The 22,583-nt window shown below is 43.7% G+C and overlaps 1 protein-coding gene across 2 annotated transcripts in view; it reads right to left on the bottom strand.

The window, feature by feature from the left end:
- Positions 1–22,583, bottom strand: part of SCAMP1 (secretory carrier membrane protein 1) — a 72,225-nt gene that overhangs the window by 5,093 nt on the left and 44,549 nt on the right. For both annotated transcript variants that reach the window (XM_068249095.1, XM_068249104.1), the window contains exons 3-8: positions 19,492–19,593; positions 19,302–19,413; positions 17,541–17,669; positions 15,830–15,989; positions 10,129–10,230; positions 3,419–3,536 (exon numbers count right to left, since the gene is read on the bottom strand). In XM_068249095.1, the coding sequence (XP_068105196.1) occupies positions 3,419–3,536; positions 10,129–10,230; positions 15,830–15,989; positions 17,541–17,669; positions 19,302–19,413; positions 19,492–19,593 (723 nt within the window). The remainder of the gene's footprint in view (positions 1–3,418; positions 3,537–10,128; positions 10,231–15,829; positions 15,990–17,540; positions 17,670–19,301; positions 19,414–19,491; positions 19,594–22,583) is intronic.

The following is a 22,583-nucleotide window of genomic DNA, read 5'->3' as shown; positions in this document are numbered from 1 at the left end:
ACAGACATGTGCGGAGACGCCAGACTCCTTATTCCCACACAATATGCGACAGCAGCTCCACCAATCACCTCCCTATTTACATATACTTGCTTCAACTGCACAAGAACTAAAATAAAGGTGGGAATCTAAAGAAATGTTCTATAGTCACTATCCTGAAATGTCTAGCATGTAATGTGTAGGATAGAGTGACTGTAGATGCCCAAACCAACAAGTGTGCAATTGAACTGAACATGGCCAACTGCAGCTTCATATAACACCCCACTGTTCTTAAAGAGAACCCGAGGTGGGTTTGAAAAATCCTATTAGGACAGAGGCAAGTGCTGTATACAATGAGCAGCCTCTGTGTCCTTACACACAGTCTCTCCCCCCCCCCCCCCCCCCGGCTCTGCTGTCCCCCATAAAAAAACGCCAGGCTAGCGACACACAAATTGTTGCTAGATGGGTATTTACCTCACGGCCGCTCCCCCGCCTCCTCACCTGTGTCTCTTCCCTCCCCGCCTCCATAAGCTTCCTCCAATCGGTTTACGGAGGGATGGGTAGGGACACAGGCGGGGAGCCTTCAGGTAAATAGCCAGCTAGAAACAATCTGGTTGGTTTATCCATCAGTGCTTCACAAGTCTTTATTAAAATGTAAATGTTAAAATTAGCTTTCATTTTAATTTCACAGCTGGCCATTGAATCTGCATTCACTCTGGAACTTGCACTGCCTAGAAATACTGTATCACTCTTTTTGAATGAGTAATTCGCTGCTTAGAACAGGAGCCCATGTAAGTCATTTTCTACATCTGCACTGAGTGATTGGCAGTACGCCTGGCACTCCCATGTCCATTCTCTGTTCTACTGCCATAAACAGAATATGAGAAGGATCTGATAAACTACTGATCTTCTTTGCAATCTCAGCATCGTTTGCATGTTTTAACCAACTTTTAAACAGAAGCAAGATTATAAATATTAAAGGGAGAAAGAGCTCAGATTGTAAAGCTGTGTTAGAGCTGCCAGTGCCAGTAACTCACACATTCAACCCTAAATGTTTAGAGGTCTGAAACTCAGATTCTCCATTGGCCACTCCCCCCGCCCCCCCCAAGTCTCCCAAAGTTTTGGCCACCTTCACCTGCGTTGCCACGCCTGCCCCCATCTTGGCAGCAGCTGTTGAGCAGGGGGCAGGCTGAGGTGACATAGAAGGGGTTTGGCCACAGCTTCAGAAGACTTAACACTATTGATTAACATTTTTTTTTAACCTGGGATTGAGAGAGTTCCTGAAGTGCTGGTAAATAATGATGTATACATTTAACTTGCTTATCTCTGTTTACTGTATCAAATTCCTTTCAATCTTCACTGACGGCAAGTCAGACAGGCCAGTGAACCATGAGGGAAGGGGGATTCTCTTGCACTACATCGGTTAACCCTGTGTTAGAAAGCTCTCAATAGCTGAACTGCAGCTGTTTATGTCTGCATGGAGAGCAGAGGAAATGTATCTTGTTATAAACATTTGTAATTGTGTGTGAAACCTGACACCACAGCTTTTCATACTTTTTTTTACTTTCAGAGAAAAATACTCTGTAGTCTGATATTTAAAAAACAGTACTGGCTGTTGAAGCAGACACCCCTTTTACGAATGTTTAATTCCAATCCTACACACAATAAATTACAGCTTTAGCCTCTGAAATTTAACAGGAAAAGTAGGAAAATGTTTACACAGCTACTGAGACATTATTTTTACATAGTCATTTTAAAAATACTTGGGCATTGATAGTGTTCCTTTAAGACAGAACACCACTGTGGTTTTACCGATTATGGGGAGAGAGTTTCAGATGATTTATGGGTGAGCTGGTAAGTTATTGTCGTTGACACGCTGATCCTGGCAATATTACCAGAGAGTGTTAGAGGCACACTTTAAGTAAATATCTTTTTAAATCCGGATATAAACTTCCTATCTGACAGATCTTTCTTAAAGGAATACTCAGCAAAAAACCCTACCCCGCTCTACTTACCCCTGGCTTCCTCCAGCCACTTTTAGCCGACATAACCCATGTCGCATCTCCGCTTGCAGCTACGATGCAGAGACCGAGGCTGTCAATGAAGCCCGCGTTGTCTGCAGTGTACTGCAAAGGCACAGTAGTTTTGCACCTGTGTAGTACATTGCGGACGTGGGCTTGTTTGACAGCGGCGCTCGCGCAGGCACAGTGAGGACGACCCCGCGTTGGCGGCTACGAGCGAAGATGCGGCGTGGGACATGTTGGCTGCAAGGGGCTGGAGGAATCCCCGGGTAAGTAGAGCAAGGGGGGGGGGGGGGGGGGTTTGCGCCTGATGTTTCCTTTAAGGTGGCCACACACCATATATTTTTGTAAAATGTATCTTCAATTCAAGGATTACAACCTATTTTACTGACACACACACGCACACACACGTTCAATTTCTTCAGCTACGACATTGAGATTAAATTCTGAAAAAAAATTGCTTGGGTCTATACATCAAGAAACTGACACTACAGTTCGATTTTCATAAAATCAAACCATTCGATTTTCATAAAAATTGATAAGAAAAATCCAACACTCCTGATCAACTGATATTGAAAAAAAACAGAAAAATAGGCTTTTAATTTTTCTGTACAGCTGATCCTTTTGTTTAAATTGTCAAAAAACTGGATCATTTTATAGTACCGTGTGTGGCCACCTTTACACCAATACTGTAGATATTGCTGTCTTTATTATTTAACCACTTGCCGACCGCGCACTCATAACGCACGTCGGCAAAGTGGTAGCTGCAGGACCAGCGACGCAGATCTGCGTCGCCGGCTGCAGGCTAATTAATCAGGAAACAACCGCTCGCGCGAGCGGCTGCTTCCTGTCAATTCACGGCGGGGGGCTCCGTGAATAGCCTGCGGGCTGCCGATCGCGGCTCGCAGGCTAAATGTAAACACAAGCGGAAATAATCCGCTTTTTTTTACATTTATACAACGCTGCTAACAGTAGCAGCGTTGTACCAGATCAGCGATCCCCGGCCAATCAGCGGCCGGGGATCGCTGTCATGACAGGCAGGAGCCTGTTAGAAGCTGCACAGGACAGATCCGTTCCTGTGCAGCCTCCGATCTCCGGGGAAGGGAGGGAGGAGAGGGGGAGTCCTGCGGTGGAGGGGGCTTTGAGGTGCCCCCCCCCCGCCAGCCACAAGCAGGCAGGAGCGATCAGACCCCCCCAGCACATCATCCCCCTAGTGGGGAAAAAAGGGGGGCGATCTGGCCGCTCTGCCTAATGTTTGATCTGTGCTGGGGGCTTTAGAGCCCACCCAGTACAGATCTCTGTAATCGGCGCTGGTCCTTAAGGGGGGGGGTAAAGACTGGGTCCTCAAGTGGTTAAGTGAAAGTGTAAACAGTGACTTGTACGCAACACATAAGCATAAAAGCAGAAATGCCACCACTTACCTTTTTAAACATGACTAGAGATATTACTGCAGAAGCTGTAAATAGGGCAGCAATTATAATCATCATAATCCCCACTGGAATATTCATGTTCAGTGCAGTCAGTGCAGAAATCCACCCGCTGCAAACAACAGAGTAGTTACTATACAAATTCACAAAAGCCTCTTCATTGTCAGATCATAGCTTACGGCAAACTTTTAAAAGTCCAATAAAATTCAAATACAAACTCGTTTATCAACCTTTATGGACAAACATGTCAGAAAGCCAGGCATGTCATATGGATGCGGTACAGTCACATCAAGTGCTGACTTCTTACCCAGGAAAAAGTATCATTCTGTTCTTCCTTTCAGGCAGACAATAAAGAAATGAGCAGCATAGAGGAGTCCAAAGGGAAAATATAATGGCAACTAGTCGGTTTTATTTAGGAAGGCATCACACTTAGGGGGATGGCACGTGGGTTTCCGCATGCAGAAATGCTCCAGATGTGACAGCACATGTCCATCAATGGGCTGGCTCACATTAGTGCACTTCCAGGTGCAGGAAGAAAAGCTCTGGAGCATTCACTACCACTTTGCACACTGCATGCGATTGCCATTGCCAACAGTCAGTTACTTAAAACAAAAATTGTCAAACCACATCCATTTTCCGTGGACCCAAGTGTGATCCGTCCCTAAGAATTATTTTGAAAGGTGAAAAATAAATTCTTCCTGTGCTGTCCAACCATTCTGATTAGGGAGCCATTTGCTGGGATAGTGCACCCCCATGGAGGCCAGTGACATCTGTTCTTGTAGATATGAACACACCGTTTTCCCCAGAATTTTTTTTCTATGAAAAAAAAGGCATAAAAAAGTAGCCCCCCCCCCCATAATTAAGCAGGATCACTGTCTCCCAATCCCCCCTCCCAGACATAATGACTATCGTGCAGAGTCTACACCCCCTCTCACCCCCCAACAAAAAAAAATGAATTATGCTGCACACCACATTTCGGTACCTCACCTAGTGGAGAGGGTCATGGGACTGCGGTCCACACCGCACTTCTATGCTTCCAAGCTGGTCTTGTGAAGCGTGGTGCAAACCGTATGTGCATGACCTCCCTATGACCCTCTCTACGAGCTTTAGAACTGAAGTGCGGTAGAATCTGGGTTTCCTAATTAGGAAACCCATATTCAAACACCAACACTACTAATAGGTGTACCTCCCAGTATAGGTAGCCAGAGGTGTCCCCCACCAGTATAGGAACGGTAACACCTACAGTGCTGCCATAATTATTTATACCCCTGGCAATATTGGACTTAGTTACTTTTATTCAACTAGCAAGTAATTTTTTGACAGGAAATGACATAGGTGTCTCCCAAAAGTTAATAAGACGATGTACAAGAGGCATTATTGTGGAGAAAAAAACATTTCTCAGCTTTTATTTACATCTGACCAAAAAGTGTCCAGTCCAAAATTATTCACACCCTTCACAAACTGTCACAAAACAAACAAAATTAGTTGCACTTACCTGGGGCTTCTAATGGTCCCCCGCAGACATCCTGTGCCTGCGCAGCCACTCACCGATGCTCCGGCCCCGCCTCCAGTTCACTTCTGTAATTTCAGACTTTAAAGTCTGAAAACCACTGCGCCTGCGTTGTCGTGTCCTCGCTCCCACTGATGTCACCAGGAGCGTACTGCACAGGCCCAGTATGGTCTGTGCCTGCGCAGTACGTTCCTGGTGACATCAGCGGGAGCGAAGGCACGGCAACGCAGGCACAGTGGTTTTCCGACTTTAAAGTCTGGAATTCCAGCGGTGACCTGGAGGCGGGGCCGGAGAATCGGTGAGTGGCTGCACGGGTACAGGATGTCTGCGGGGGACCATTAGAAGCCAGGGGTAAGTTCAACTCATTTTCCCCCGACCACCCTACTGTATCCCTTAAAGATGAATGGGCAAAAATACCTGTGGAGACATGCAAAAATCTGGTCTGCAATTATAGGAAGCATTTGATTGCTGTAATAGCCAATAAAGGTTTCTCTTTTGATTATTGAGAAGAATTTTGGACTGGACACTTTTTGATCAAATGTAAATAAAGGCTGATAAATATTTTTTCTACAGTAATGCCTCTTGTACATTGTCTTTTGGGAGACAACTATGTAATTTCCCGTCAAAAAAATACTTGCTGGTTGAATAAAAAAATAATTTGCCAGTGGTATGAATAATTATAGGCAGCACTGTATTTCTGCTTGTTGGGAGCTGAATGAACCAGGTTTCATGTTGCACTGATATGGCTGTTTAGCATGTCACAGTAAAAATGTAACCCCTTATACTGAGAATAATATAAGACACCAGGACAGTTCTATATCCTATTTCTACTAGACATACAATTATCTTTGAGTTTACTTTCAGTTCAGGTTTGCTTTCAGTCACCACCATATGAAGCATACAGCAGCAGTACAGATGGCAGCGCCTGGCTGCAGCCAGTACAGTGAACAGGTCCACTTTACATCATGTGCACAAGGTATTTGGGGGGAAATGCATTTTACAAAGGAATATTAAATACAGGGCAGAGCCATGATTTTCAGTATGCACAGCAAGCTGGTCTCCAGCCTGTACAAATGTTCAGCGCCTATCGATGACTTTCTTTAACCTTTTCAACTGCTGAGAAAACGCAAGCTGGAATCTGTTTTATAGATGGGCAGTAAAGTCAGACTTAAGTATATGCTGCTGTGGAAGTCACCTCTGGATGTGCTACAACGCGTTTTACAGTAATGATTACGACGGCTCCCTGCCTGCTAGTGCTGGAGCCCATCAGAAGGTCATGAGTAACAGAGATCCTCACTGACAACCATCCATACAGGCTCTGGGTCCCATATTGCACCAAGGCACTGCATTACACAGCTACAAAGCAATGTAGGATGCAACTGAAGCAGTAACAGCTGGCATCAAGCGTAATCTCCTGTGTGCTTCTCTTTTCCTACTCAGGGAAAAAAAGCAGGGCTGTGGAGTCGGAGACGGAGTCGTGGAGTCGGAGTCGTGGAGTCGGGCAATTTTGGGTGCCTGGAGTCGGAGTCGGAAAAAAATGCATTGACTCCGACTCCTAATGAATTTGTAACTGTAATTAAAATAGAAAATATGATAAAATGTTCTATTTCTCAGATAATAGTCATTAAAAATAATGTATATATACAGTATATATACAGTAATAGCTGTGCTTAGTCCACAAAAATGAAATAAACCAATCAAAATTAGTTACTTGTGCTACTTCAATAAAGCAGTCCCCGTATTTTTAAGGTCAGATATACATATTTGATTGTGACTGTATATATGATGTGTACACAGGAATCTCTTATATATACTAAATAACATCTATGCTGTAAGAATAAAGCCTGATGTGTAGCCATGTCACTAATAGAGATGGTCAATGAGATGGAAATAATTCTGCATTGATGCTGATTTATGCAAATGTATGCACTCCCTTTGCTGATGAAATCAAATAATTTGATATGTTATTAAAATTTGGTTTGGTGACTACAAATTAAAGGGTAACTGAGACGGATGAAAAGTAAAGTTTTATACATACCTGGGGCTTCCTCCAGCCCCCTTCAGGCTAATCAGTCCCTCACTGTCCTCCACCACCCGAATCTTCTGCTATGAGTCCTGGAAATTTAGCCAGTCAGCGCTGTCCAGCCGCATGCCGCTCCCACAGCCAGGAAGATTCTGCACCTGCGCAATAGTGCTGCACAGGTGTAGTATGCTCCTGGCGGCGGAGTGTGTGCATGCGCACTACGCCTGACTGGCTCAAGTACCTGGACTCCTAGCAGAAGATCCAGGTGGTGGAGGAGGACAACGAGGGACTGATTATCCTGAAGGCGGCTGGAGGAAGCCCCAGGTATGTATAAAACTTTAATTTCATCTGTCTCAGGTTTACTTTGTTACACAGTAGTACTATACTCTACATATGCACTCCCCACAGAGCTGCAGGGAATCCACTGAGAATGCTGTGCACATTGAACACAGAGGTGTTGTCTGTTTACAATCTCCTCATTCCCCTGCAGAGTACCTGCACATCATTCTTACATGTACCCACACTTACATTGCCTAGGGCCTGATAGATGTTCTTTGTTCCGGTTTGTACCTTTTACAAGTACTCTTACCAAGGACTAGTTTTAGTCTAAAGGGAATAAATATAGTAGTCTACATATCCTTCTCACTTCAGTTGTCTTGTAAAATTCCTAAGCGTTGGCAGTTAAGAGACGAATTTCATGTTACATACTTTTAATCAACAAAATTGTAATATGCAAATTAGAGGAGTCGGAGTCGTGGAGTCGGAGTCGGTGGAATCCTAAACTGAGGAGTCGGAGTCGGTGGATTTTTGGACCGACTCCACAGCCCTGAAAAAAAGTTCAGCATAAGCATTGTTTTTAGTGCTGTGTAATAATCAGCCACCATGGAACAAACAGCTGTGCATTATAAGAATTAATGTAACGCTTGCTTAGGCAAAGCATTGAATTTGTGTCTTATTTCAATTGGGAAGGAAAGCTAAAGCACAAATAACCATCTAGACCTAATAATGTCTGAAAACATTAACTTCCAACATTAGTAAGATAAGGAAAATGGAGAAAGGTATTGAGATTATTTCTGTGTACAGACTGAGATAAGGCAAATAGCAGTGTGGTGTGGTACAGATTGAACCAGATACTAGATTATTAAGCAAGATGGCAGCTTTCACACTCAGGGCCGGTGCTACCATAAAAGTAAAGTGGACAATTTCCCCAAGGCCCCTGAGCGCTGCCAGCCCCCCTCCCCCCGGTCTCCCTCTGACTTGTGCTCCCCAGGGGCCCCTGTAAAACTTTGTCAGCATAGCAACTCACCTGTCCCATTGCATGTCAGTACCCAATAACATGCACCGTGTCACCAAGAACAGATGCCCCTTTAATGCACTTGAAACAAAAAGAAAAACCGAGAGCCCAATATAGTGCAGTAAGTCTAACAATTGTTGGCGAAATAATTAACAGATGTGGATATACTCACAAACACGGGTTACCACATAGGCAACCACTTGAACTGCAGGTGGGGAGTATTAGAACCTGACCCCACTCAGGTTTAAGAAGTCGCTCTCTGTAGATAGAAAGAAGGGGACAGTCCCCTCCACCCAAGGTGGACTACATACTGTGCAAATTTGGACAGAGGCGCCAGGCAGGTTAAAATGATCTAAAAACAACTAAAAAGGAGGAGTACAGGTGGACTTACCTCCTGAAATGATGGACAATCAAGATTGTTCAAATCGCAAATAACAATTTATTTTGGCACTCCGCAACGCGTTTCGCAGGTATAACCCGCTTCATCAGGCAAGGAGTGCAAGCTCAAAAAGGTCCAATAGTGGCAATGCGCATTGCCGGCTTAAAGTGCAGAGACTAAGGGACTTATTCATAAAGTGGTTATAAGTGTGACCCTGACTGACTAATAAGAAAGCAGAACATCCCCACCTACCATCAAAAGAAATTGCAGCGAATTCTGTCCACCAAGTTGACCAAGTGGGAGGCTCCTGAGTAGGAGGATCTTGCAGATGGCTCTTCTGTGGCCCAATTGACTTTAATAATGTGCCACCTTTTAGAGGGAGATGCGATGTGGTGCAAGTTATGTGCCTCACCATGCTTAGAAATAGGATGCAAGCACCTTTTAAAGGACCACTATCGTAAAAAATCATAAAATTTAAAGTACACATGCACATATACAAATAGGAAGTACATTTCTCCCAGAGTAAAATGTGCTATAAATCACGTTTCTCCTATGTTTCTGTCACCTAAGGCTCATAACTCATGAGCCACAGCGGTGGCTCGAGCCATATTATAAAAAAAAAAAAAAAAAAAAAGCAGCGACAGGTGGTCGCCAGGTCCCTCTGTGCAACAGCCGTACACACGGCGCACAGAGGGACACAGATTCGGCGGAAGCTGTCGCCGAAGGTTCCCCCCCCCCCTCCCGTCGGAGGCTCCATACATTGTGTATGGAGTTGCTGTCGCTGGTCCGCATACACATGGCGAACTAGCGACAGTTGCAGCGACAGCTGTTGCAGGCGATTGACCAAGTCAATCGCCCGGCGACAGCTCTGAGTAGCGACAGTTCGGGGCGCGCGCGTCATACACATGCAACACGCGCGTGCCACGTGGTTGCGGCGACAGTTGTAGCCCGTGTGTATGGGCCATTACAGTAGTTTGAAGAAAACTGACAGAACCGACAGGTTTTGGACTAGCCCATCTCCTCAAAGAAATCTCAGCATTTTATTTAGTTTCAAAAGCACTTAGTGAATGGCAGTTGCTCCGGCCAACTGCCAAAAAGGTGTGCAGTGAGTAGGTAGGCTGGCCAGCATCTTTGTATAAATTCTATTTGGGGGGTGTCTTTATAAAGAATAAAAGGCCATGCTGAGAGTCCCCCATGAGGAGATGAGCTGGTCCAAAACCTGTCGGTTCTATCAGATTTCTGCTACCTACAGTAAGTGACTGCAACATAAGAGAAAAGTAATTTATGCTTATTTTACTCTGTAAGAAAAATACTTCTTATTGGTATGTTTTCACATGTATTTTAAATTTTACACTTTTTTGCAATAGTAATCCTTTAAGTTAAAAATGCAAATGGACGGTTCATATTTCAAACCACACTTTATAAACAGAACCCTCAGAGTTAACCCGGCACTGAATTTATAAGCTCCAGGTTTCATGTGTATGGATGAGTAACTTACCAGTTTCCCCAGCCTTTAAACCCGGCTGCCTGAAGAACGTGTACACCAAACTGACAGATGTACACAAAGAAGAATACAAAGAACCTGAAAGAGCTGTCACTCCTGCAAGCAGAGAAAAGATGACAAATGTTACTGATCACTCACATGTCACACTGTAAAACAGCCTGAAGAGACAGGAAATACAGAAGGTGCCAATACTGACTGACAGTGCTGTGCTGATCTTCTGTCCCTACATTTCCAGCTCTGCAGAAACACCACATAAATGTCTGGACAGGAACATCCAATAATCCTTTTTATTAAAGAGCAAACACTAACAAGATGCAGCAAATTAGCCTGTAGAGCGGTGTCAGTCATAGCTACAGCAGGCTGATGCGTTTTAGCTTGTTGTGTATCTGTATGCCCTTAAAGATTTTAGTCTCAAAGAATTTTATTAGGAAAGAGTACCCAAGAAAATACATTCACTGAGAGTGTAACCCCTCCCCCCACAGGGGCTCTCATTACACTCCAATAGTATAGCAGAGTAATTATAATAAATAAAAGTTTCCTTAGGGTCGGGTTCATACTTTTATTAAAAAAAAAAAAAAAAGATCCTAATGTTAAAAATGGGATCCACTTCCACTTGCGGTAAGCGGAGTGCAGAGTCCAAACTTTGCACATTTTACCGGACCGGCCAATAAAATGTACAGAATGAAGGCCTATGATAACAGACAGTGCCTGTTCTTACTAGGCTAGTTGCCACGCCTGCTTCCATCGCCGTGATGTAATACGTGTTTCACCGCTGATTGCCGCCACTTGGTCCCTCAGTGGGAATCCTCATCAACAGGGAGAATTCTCATTGGCTCATTGTGGACCAATGACAATTCTACCTGTTGCAAGGGAAAATTGGTCTATTGCATACTATGGAGAGCCCCATGCTCTTACCGGCCTCTGGGCTGAGTACAGAGGGACCGAGCGCCAGCAAAACACAATGGTGATCTCAGCCATTGCGGATGGGCGGATGGCACAGAAACTACACCAGATGCAAAATATACCATGCCTGTTTTGCATCTTAAAGTATGAACCAGCCCTTATACAGGATTTTAGATAGGATTACCTAGGCATGCGTGAACCCAAGCTGTGGACTGTGCAGAACTTGGCTGATCCCACCGCAGTGCTAGAGATTAAAGTGTACCAGAGCTGAGATAAGTACAATACCTGGGGCTTCCTCCAGCCCCATCCACTCGGATCCCTCCCATGCCGCCGTCCTCTTCCACTGTCTGCAGCTTCAAGAACCGAGTCCCCGCACTTCCGACATTGCGGCCAGCTGATACGCAAACAGTGCACTTCACTTACGTCGGACTGGCTCCGACTGACGGAAGTGACGGGACCTGGTTCCTGAAGCTGCGGAGGACAGCAGCGTGGGAGGGATCCGAGCGGATGGGACTGGAGGAAGCCCCAGGTAGGTATAAATCTTTTTACTTACCTCTGAGTCCCTCTAAGGATTGCCCTTGGAGACTACACGGATTGAGCTGCTTTACCAATCATGGACTAAGAACAAGCATGCACATCAGGTCATCACATCTGAGTCACTGACTCCCTGCACGCTTATTGCAGGTGTGTGACTCACACAACAGGATAAGACATCAGCAATACAACCAAGCAAATATGGTTACTAAAAATTTGATTGAAAAAAAAAAAAAAAAAAAAGGCTCCACAGTCACAGTAACATTAGATTAGACGATTCGCTTCCGGAATCTCATTCTATGTATAGCACTTATATTTAGTCAATGATTCAATAAAAGCTTTCATTTAAACATTCCCTAGCACAGGCCTATCTGTTGATCATCCCCTAACCCAAAGCAAAGCTCAAAACTTTCACCTGACCATAACAGATCAACTATCCACTCCGTCTGGACAGGACTTGGACACCTTAAAGTGACACTGAAGCAAAAAAAAAAAAAAATTTAAAACAACTTATGATATAAAGAATTGTATGTGTAGTACGGATAATGAATAGAACATTAGTAGCAAAGAAAAGAGTCTCATATTTTTATTTTCATTTATATAGCTTTTTTTTTTTTTTTAAATAACATTGCATTATTCTTTAATATTAGCAGTTTACACTCTGCATTTTAAACTATGAAACAGAGCAGAGCTAATGTCGCTTTAAACTCCCCTGCAGTAAAACCTTATCTGAAGTGGTCTCTCACTGTTTCTTTGCGGTATAAGTACTTCAGAAAATATGACTCTCTCAGACCCAAGTGGGTCGGAGAGCTCAGAGGAGCTCTTTTGCATAGGTAACAACTGAAATTTCTTAACTCTTCCTGTACTGGAATACAACATGAGACTCCTTTCTTTGCTACTAATGTTCTATTTCTTAGCTGTACTACACATACTATTCCTTGTAATATAAGTTTATTTTCACTTCAGATTCCCTTTAAGGCCCGTCTGCACGTGGGTACAGCGGCACAATCAGAATCGCTAAATATCCAGCATGCTGTTTTTTTTAGCCATGCCCGACACCCGATGGCAATGTCCTTGCTGCTCCCCCATCCGCTGGAGGCTGCTTTGTCACATGACACTCTTCGTCCCTCGGACCCCCCCCCCCTCCACCCACATCAGCTAGAGGCTGTGCACACGTATGTACTCTGCCGCGTCTGCTCTGTTGCCCGGCAGGGATCGGTAACTGATCCCTTGGGCAACAGAGCTTGGCTGCATATCCTCCTGTGGGTGTGTAGCTTTAGCTCCCTGCACCACCACTGCCACATTCTACACTGCATACTGTCCAAGCATGGTGTGTCCTTTACCATTTATTGATCATTTGTAGACAACAAGCACAATACTGAGATGTTTGTAGCTCTTGTGTATGTGAGGCAGAAAAAACATCCCATTTATGGAAGTGAGCAAGAGGACAAAGAGCCTCTCCAGCTCATAGCTTCCATATGTCCTCACATTGCTGCTGCAAAGGTTTATTTTTATTAACCATGTCAGAGCAAACCCTGAGATTCAAATCGTAATGTTTACTGCATTTTCTACAAACACAGGAGTTATGAATTAATGCTAAAGCCCTTTTTCCACTGAATATTGCAACTGCACAGCAATGCGACCGTTCCAAATTTCCTGGGCGATTTTTCACTTTTGATGGTGCAATTACAATTTTCCAATTATTTGCTTTATAACAAAAAAAAAGTCAAGATAATCCCAATTTTTCTTTTAAACACATAGCACGTTTGAAATGTGATTTATTTATGTTTTTGCACAGAAATTAGAAATACCACTTTGCTATAATGCTTTAATGGGCGGCCACAAAATATAGGCTCTTATAATATTATTTACTACTAACAGACATAAGCCTGTTTAAAAACTGGCTCTAGGTCTTTGATTCACCGCCGCCTGTTAGTGCGCACGCGTGCTCCCGTCGCGCACACATCTGCGGCCCTCTCACACGTCCGTCCTCCTGTCTGTGTGAGGCTGGGTCCGTGCTGCGCACATGCGCAGTAGCAAAAAGCACAGACCCAGCTACACTGAGATAACTGTCCCTGCTGTATGCAGGGACAGTTGCCTATTATATAGGATTGATGTAAAGCTTCTGAAGTAATTTACAGTATTTCACAGTCACGTCACTGACTGGCCCTCAGAGGTGCTCATAGTCTAATTCCTACCACTGTAATATGGGATACAGTATATAGCTGATGTCTGCAAGCAATGGGGCAAAAAAAAAAATTGAAGGAAAAAAATGAGATGCAACGATCCAGTTAAGTTCTACCTGAGCGGACTTCATCATATGAAATAAGAAGTTACAGTGGACCTGAACCTCTTGCACACACAGAAGGAAAACAGAGAAAAATGTACCCTGTATGTATTTAGAGAGTTTAGCCCGTCTAATTCCCCCTCATCGGTCACTAATCACAACTGTAATTTGATATCTCAGCTGAATCAGCTGGCTGCCTTGACAGATCAGCTAATTTGTAAACACAGGATGTTAACCCTATGTCTGCTTCCATTAAAGCAGGAAGTAGACACACTGCAGATTTATTGCAGGATTTGTATCAGCTGTAACAAAGATTTTTTTAAAAAAAGGTTATTATGCTGTTGTGTATCTTTTAGCGCAGAGAGGATGTTCTGAGTTCAGGTCTGCTTTTAAATAGTAACTGTCAGGCTGCAAAAGCTAATTTAAACCTCTATTCTCCTGTGTTAAACAGTTTAGAAGGAAGCCAAAAAGGCAATACTGAAGTTAAAAATCTCTTACTTTGATGTGTGCTGAACAGCAAGGCTGTTATTCCCAAGCTCCTAAGGAGGCTGGCAGGAAGCATAACAGATACTGCAAAGCATTCTGGGGCTGCTTCTTCTCCCCAGTGCACTACCCTGGGTCCTCCCCTTCATTTCCCTATCACACCCTAAGGCTGCTTTCACAGTGAGAAGTTACAGGCTCATGTTACAGCAGCTTGTAACAGCAGCCTAAACTCACAGCACTGAAAATGCACAGGGCTCCGTTAGAGCAGGGGTCTCAAACTCAATTTACCTGGGGGCCGCAGGAGGCAAAGTCAGGATGCGGCTGGGCCGCATAAGGAATTTCACAATCGCGGTGCATGGCCGCCTCTGCCCGCCCCTCTCACTCTTCCTTCACAGAGAGGGGCGGGGAGAGGCGGCGATTGACATCAGGAGGGGCAGAGCTGAAGCTGAAAACTCTGCCCCTTCCAGGAAATGCCGGCGGATTGCCCCCCGGGCGATTTGGGGGCTCTGCAGCCCTCGTTTAGCGGCGGGGATGCGGCAGATTACTTGGGAGCACTGAAGCGAACTATAAAGAAGCTTTTGCCGGCGAGGGCCACAAAATATTGTATCGAGGGCCGCAAATGGCCCGCGGGCCGCGAGTTTCAGACCCCTGCGTTAGAGTATACTGCATGAGTCCGCTATTGTTCCTAGCCACGTGGCTAATTAATATTCACTGCACAGTAGTGTTGTCCATTAGGATCTTTTTTGTGAGTGGAATCATCAGGAAGCAGGGAGGATATGACATCACAATTGGCTTCATAGGAGACAGACAAACATGGAACCTGCCATGAGTTGTCAGGAGCATCATTCTCTGCAAATACTATATAAAAATTCTGTGAAATCCAAACGTGGACAGTGAAATGCATATGTAATGCAAGTACAGCCAATACTTAGCTACTGATATATGAGTTTTTTTTTCTCTGAGACCCTATATCTAACAGCTCCTCTTTAAAAGACAACCATTGTCTAACAACCTAGACCAGGGATGTCAAACCGGTCCTACAAGGGCCAAGGTCCTCACACATTTTTGGCACAGCTCAAATGAATTGATGGTTCTGAATCAGGAAAGGTGTGGGTCCATCAGGTAGAACACATTCCTCTCTTTCTCAGTGCATCCTAAACACTGGCATGGATCTGGCCTTCCAGGCCCGGAGTTCGACACCTGTGGCCTAGGCTGAGAAGGCGCACGGCCCAGGGCCAAACATGCAGCCTTTGGAGGGGACAGCTGCTGAACGGAGGAGATCAGTACGACTGCGGGGGACCAGAAGCACTACAGGGGGCTGGAAGAAGCATCAGGTAAGGCAACTGGCTACCTTTGTTTTACTTTAGGTTTCCTTTAAAAATGTTCAGCAATGTTTGATATATAAAACAAATCATGCTAACTAAAGTAAAAATAAAAGCAAGCACTGGCTTATAAAGTACAATATCTCTACAGCAACCGCAGACTTACCTGAAGGCTCCATATATTGGTCTGTACCAGCAAACAAATGAGCATGGAGTGAACAGCAAAAACCACAGGATGGCCAGTCCAAAGTCAACCCCTCGGGCTGTGTCTACGCAGAACCAGGCCAGGCAGCCGAATATATTTACAAAAAGTGTGACCGTATGAACTGCGGAAAAGAAACAAACGGTCAATTCTTCCAGAATGATTTCCAACCAAATTCAATGAAGGTTCTCAATAAATAAATCTGATGTGTGAGGCAGAGACACTCAACTGCTGCAAATCGTGTTTACGTAAATCCATCTCTGGCTGCACATGGTACATATCACATTTTCATACATGCGCCAATTCACTAAGACCTGTTCGGTTTAAAAAAAAAAAGATTGGTAAAATACCGCATTCGGCATTTTAGAATTCACTAAGATTTATTATATATGCGGTAATAGTTCGATAATTTACCAAACACCCCCCCCCCCCCCAAAACATGGTTTCAAGTCACAAAGACCCGTTTGTAATAAGCAGAAGTCTCGGCAGCTGTGGAGCAGGTCTCGGCAGCAAGCTGTGTTCTGCTACGGAGATGTTCTCGCACTTCTGCCACAAGTGGCCTGCCATGAGCAGTTCCTATGCAAGTTGCTGCTTCTATAAATGTATCAGCCTATAAATATCCACTTCTAAAGAAATACAATAATTGTGCCCTGCTTCTGCATCCTGGTTTATTTTTACTTTCTGATGTCCCGCTTAGCGGTACACAGTGGTCTCCCCAGAATTTTGTTTTCCAGCCGGGTGGCATGGAAAAGTTGCCAGGTGGGGTTCCACGGGGGGAGTGCAGGATCAGCACAACTCTGCATAGGAGGAGGATTAAGAGGAGTGGAGCACCTGGCTAAAAGAGCCTGGAGAGAACACTGGGTATATCGGCACCAATGGTTGGAGTAGTAGGATGGGGTGGCTCCTTCCATTGCCAGTCTCATTTGCCTGTTCATTTTACTGAACATCTAATCGTTAGTTAATGACAGCTCCAGGCTGGTCTTAAATGACTAAAATCTCACTTGGTTTTACGGCATGCTCTAATCTGAATTCACTTTCATTGAGGTATTTAACGCACAAGTCGGTAATTTGCCTCAGTAGTCTAGAGAATTGCACTTTTCCATGCGGTTACAGCCTTAGTGAACTGACATTTGACTACATTTGGTAAAATCAGCCATTTTCTGCATATCCGGATGAGGTCATCCTTAGTGAATTGAAGCCATTGTGTAAGTCACCTGCTTAACTGCTTCCTGCAAACTGGACGTTTATAAACGTCTCGCTTTCCCACCAAAATGCACATCTACTGCGGGAGCACAGTGCATGTGCATTTGAACCCTTCAAACCATGCCACGAAGTAGTTAAACAACAAAATAAATAGTGACAATAAACCAGGGCTGTGGAGTCGGAGTTGGAGCAATTTTGGGCACCCGGAGTTGGAGTCGGAGTCGTGGTTTCATAAACTGAGGAGTCGGAGTCAGGAGTCGGATGATTTTTGTACAAAATCCACAGCCCTGTTAAATATTAGACTAAGGAGTCGGAGTCGAGTTGGAGTCAGAAGATTTTTGTACCGACTCCACAGCCCTGCAATAAACTTTCACTACTTTAAAGCTCCTAATCCCAAGTGATAGAAGTTTTTTTAAATCTGTACACTGTGGCTTATAGGAATTAAAGAAAAGGTCCGATATGCCATACTTACACATCCACAGGTAGTACATAATCTTTACAGTCTTCTGAAATTCTACAGGAATATCCACAGAAAAGTCCTGATAAAAACATGGACCGACTGGGAAGTTTGCTGGAAGGGGTGGCCAATTATTCTTTCTTCCTAGAAAATAAACATGGTCAGACATCCTGCTGAATAAAGGTGCCCATACACTCGTCAGATTGGCAGCAGATAGATAAGAAATGCATCTGATGATCTACCTGATGCGTTTTTCAGTTTGAAATCTATTGAAATTCGATCTGATGGCATTTTTTTGCCATCAGATTTCCATTAAGGCCAATGCAAACTGATAAGCAATCTCATCAGATCGACCTAAATTTTCCACCCTACAAGTTCGATGGAAATCCATCGAAATCGATCGAAATCGGCCGTCGATCGGTCGATTGGCCAACCGATTTGCAATCGATTGATCGATCGCTCGATCGGGATAGATCGGTCGGCCAGAAAATCGGCTGAGTGTATGGGCTGCTTAAGCCTGTGTCTTCTATCAATCACTATGGAAGTAAATGGGCACAATTCATTTCTAACCTGACTCACGTGGTTACTGTCTATGTAGTTTAACCTTACTTTGTGTGTTCCATAGCATTCAGTTCCACCTGATAAAACTGCTACCCCAATTCTCTGCCTAGCCTCCCTTCCCTGTCACCAGGAACCATTTCCATACCAGATGTGATAGTAAATGTAATAGTAAAAAAGACAGTTGGCGCTATGGTGGGTATTGATCATGGTGGTGGGCAAGCCTATGCAGCAACCACTCTCGAAGAACGCAATGTGCCCTGGCCAGGTAATGCAGACGTATCAATCCAAACAAAAATAGGAAAGAGCAGTGGTGGCCGGCACTGCATGTGATTCTTTAATTGTATAGTGCAAAAACATCCACTATCATTATCACTGTATCATCACGTAAGTAAAATTAGTTCAGTTGGCACACACCAGAGCGGGTGGTTTGGTGATGGCAGCAATTTATTTAATTAAATTTATGCTAGGACTATATTTATGGGGTTCTGAGGTACTTGGATGAATTGTTTGGCGTACTTGGCAAAATGTACACATTTAAAGTAAACCAGAGATCTGAAAGGAAGATGATTTGATACTCGTGGCTTCCTCCAGCAGCATAAATCTGTCTGTGGCCCCAGCCGTCTGTGTCCCCGGTAACTGGCTTAGTCGGGTCCAGTCTGGGTCTACTGCGCATGCCCGGGAGGTCCGCACATGCGCAGAAGACCCAGACTGAACCCGACTGAGTCTGTTACCAGGGCTGATCGCGGCTGAACGGCACACCGTGGGAGGACTGCGTGGGTTTTTATTACTACTTAAAAATCAGTTGCATAAAAACCATCCAAACTGAGGGCCAACTTTACTTATGATAACCGTAATATTACTTATATAGGTTATGCTTTAATCTATGAAATTTTGAACATCTACAGAAAAAAAAACAACCTTTAATATCCTTGACATCCATGGCTACAATTACTAGGTAATGCCCAGTGATGTTGATCCAGGGATTTTATCTGATTACCATCTGGAGTCGGGAAGGAATTTTTTCTCTTTTGGGGCTAATTGGACCATGCCTTGTAAGGGTTTTTCACCTTCCTCTGGATCAACAGGGATATGTGAGGGAGCAGGCTGGTGTTGTACTTTGTACTCTGGTTGAACTCGACGGACGTGTGTCTTTTTTCAACCCAAATAACTATGTAATATGGCAAAGTCGGTAAAGAAAATGAAAGACTTGCTCACCACCAGCCTGATTTAGGCTCTGAATCTCCCGCTCCCGGCGGTCCAATTCTGCTGCTTTCCTTTCTAACTCTTCCTGCCGCTTCAGGAGTTCAGCCTGGGCCAGCGCATGGTCCTAATGAGGAATATCACAGTGTCAGCAGGTTACAGGCAGACAGCTGCTCTCCTGTCCACAACAAACCTCTGTACTAACTTTTGCAATTTGAGTATATGCTGGAGGTTCTTCTGTTGGCTTCATAATAGCCGGCTGTGTGCTGGGGGGAGCTGTCGGCATTTTCACTTTTGGAGGTTGAGGCTTAAAATAAAAAGAAAACAGTAGAGATGTACATTAACCATTGTGCAAGACATTTAACCAAAAACTGTAAAAGGCCTAAACAAGACCAAGTGGTCTTCAAATCAATGCCCTACATGTAATAATATAAAACTCCTTCATTTACTATGGCAATGGCCCCCTCTTGAGGATTTTTGGAGACAGGTTATAGCTTTTCTACATAATGTTATGGGGTCCACTGTCTCCCTTGACATAAAAGCCTTCATTCTGAATATCTTGGATAAAGACATCCCTAAGTTCTATAAAGTGCTCATCACCGAAACCTTGTTTGCAACCAATCAACGAATTGCTTTCGGTGGTTGTCACAGATTTGCCCCACAATTGAAGACAGGAAAAATAAAATGAATCGCTCCCTGCCATATAAAAAACTTGTCTACCAACATAGAAAATGTCCAGGTAGATACCTCAAAGTCTGGGAACGCTGGATATCTAAGCTATGACACTTGCGTCACAGGGTGCTTCTAATGTTTTTAGTTAGTTAGTTTCAGTTATTCTGACTTAAAGAAAACCTGAACTGAAAATTAAAAGTCAAAATAAGCATACACAAGTCATACTTACCTTCCATGTAGTCTACTCCTCATTATCTTTCTCCTGTCCCGCGTCCTGTTTGTTCACTGTGATCAAGGGAATTTTCAGTCCTCCATTTTGAAAATGGCCGTTACCCATAACAGCTTTCTGGTCAGCACACAGTTAAACTGTAACATCGCCCACTTGAGCCATAGGGAAACACGTACATTACCTGGTACATCAGTTTTCCTCTCAGCTATAACTGACAGCAACTGATATTTTACTGACAGCAACTGATATATTTCAGATCTGTCAAAATATTGTCAGAACTGGAAGGGATTATTGTCAGAAGAAAAAGGTGAGCTTCTGAGAGGAACTGATGGCAAGGTAACTATGTAATGTTCATTTGAAGTTACCTCATGTGTTTATTTTAAATATTTTTACTCAGTACAGATTCTCTTTAAAGAGGAACTCCAGTGAAAATAATGTAATAAAATATTGCTTAATTTTTACAATAATTATATATAAATGATTAAGGGCTAGTTCACACTTGATTTAAAAACGTATCCGTAGCTACGTTTTTTGTCCCGGACGAAAAACGTAGCCACGGATACCAATGTTAAAAATAGGAACAGTACACACTCAAGTTAAAAACGTATCCGTTTGCGTTCCGGGTTTTGAAAATCGGAGCCCGGACCGCGGATGCGTCCCGCACCCGGAGCTAGTGTGGCCCTAGCCTTAGTCAGTGTTTGCCCATTGTAAAATCTTTTAAATCCCTGATTTTACATTGTGATATTTATTACATGGTGACATTTTTACAGTAGGCAAGTGATGTAGCTGCTGCATGTTTTTTTTGGCAGTTGGAAACAGCTGTAAACAGCTATTTCCCACAATGCAGCAAGGCTCCCAGACAGGAAACTGCCAGGAGTACGTACTCAAGAGTTTCTTGTGGGAGGGGTTTCACCACAATATCAGCCATACAGAGCCCCCTGATGGTCTGTTTGTGAAAAGGAATAGATTTCTCATGTAAAAGGGGGTATCAGCTACTGATTGAGGTAAAGTTCAATTCTTGGTCGGTGTTTCTCTTTAATTCCTCAACCTTTAGGTTAATTGCTGATAATTTTAAATCCTTAACTATCTTTGAGTACCTCATTGAACCTTTACTTTCGATATTGAATTATGCACACGTATGTAACTGTGCCGTGCACTTTACATATTTGTACTCTACTATTATTTCAATAAACCTTTGGTTGATAAGAAAAAAAAAAAAAAGACCAAGTGGACCAAACAAACAAAAATAACCTTTTATGGTTTTCCCACCATTAAAAAGGACCACTAACACAAACATTGTAAAAGTTAAAATTCATGTATACATATACAAATAAGAATTACATTTCTTCCAGAGTAAAATGAGCCATAAATTACTTTTCTCCTATATTGCGGAGACTTGCAGTACGAAGTAAAAGTCTGACAGAACTGACAGGTGTTGGACTAGTCAATCTCTTCATGGGGGATTCGCAGCAAGGATTTTATGATTTTATTTTTTATAGAGACATTCCCTGAAAAGGATTTATACAATGATGCTGGCCAGCCTCCGTGCTCACTGCACACTTTTTTTGGCAGTTGGACAGAGCAAATCGCCATTCGCTAAGTTGACCCTCCTCCCTCCAGTATAGGTAGCCAGGTGACCCTCCCCCCGCCCCTCCTGTATAGCCTGCTGCCCACCCGCTTTTGATTCTGTGGAGCCCTAGGTCTTGGCCTATGTGGCCTTGGCTTAAATCCAGCCCTGGGCCTGACTTATGGTTTATTTGACCGTATATTTGCTATGTTAAGCCTTGCATAAATAGTGGAATACTTTGTTTTATTTTACAGTTTGTAAATAAAATAAGTTCAATAACAAATATGGCAGTATGAATAGTGCTGTCATTTCTAAAGCAACAATGTCTCTTTTCAGGTAAACAGGCTGAACTACAGCTTTAGGTATAAGTACACTAATAATACACTTTAAGAAGAATTCTGAGAGCTCACTGTTGAACTTTGAATGACCTTTCTGCTTCAGAGATCTTGGGAGTTCTTTCCCATTATCCCTCCCTCACATCCCCAGTATCAAGGGAGTACCTAAAGCTGTAACAGCCACTGCCTGCTAGGATTCCTAGGACATAATTAGTAATAATCCAGATTTCTGCTCTCTAGGGATGCTTCTACTCTACAACAGAGCTGTAGGCCCAAGGAGAGGATGTCTAGTCTCTTAGTTGAGCATAGTGCTGAAAACAGGCACTCTATAGTCTGCAGCAAAAGAGGATTCATTAAAGAGAACTAAGCACCTTTCTTTCCCTGCAGTTTCTCCTGGTTTCTAATAGGATCCCCCCTCCCCTTCTAGCTGCCCTTTTTTATTAAGGAGGAAGGTGTGAAGATAGCATCTGTGACTTCTGCAGCCTGGCAGGCTC

The sequence above is a fragment of the Hyperolius riggenbachi genome, chromosome 1, assembly GCF_040937935.1.
Source record: "Hyperolius riggenbachi isolate aHypRig1 chromosome 1, aHypRig1.pri, whole genome shotgun sequence".
NCBI classification, from domain to species: domain Eukaryota; kingdom Metazoa; phylum Chordata; class Amphibia; order Anura; family Hyperoliidae; genus Hyperolius; species Hyperolius riggenbachi.
The sequence above is the reverse complement of the archived record's forward strand: the minus strand, read 5'-3'. Positions and strand labels throughout refer to the sequence as shown.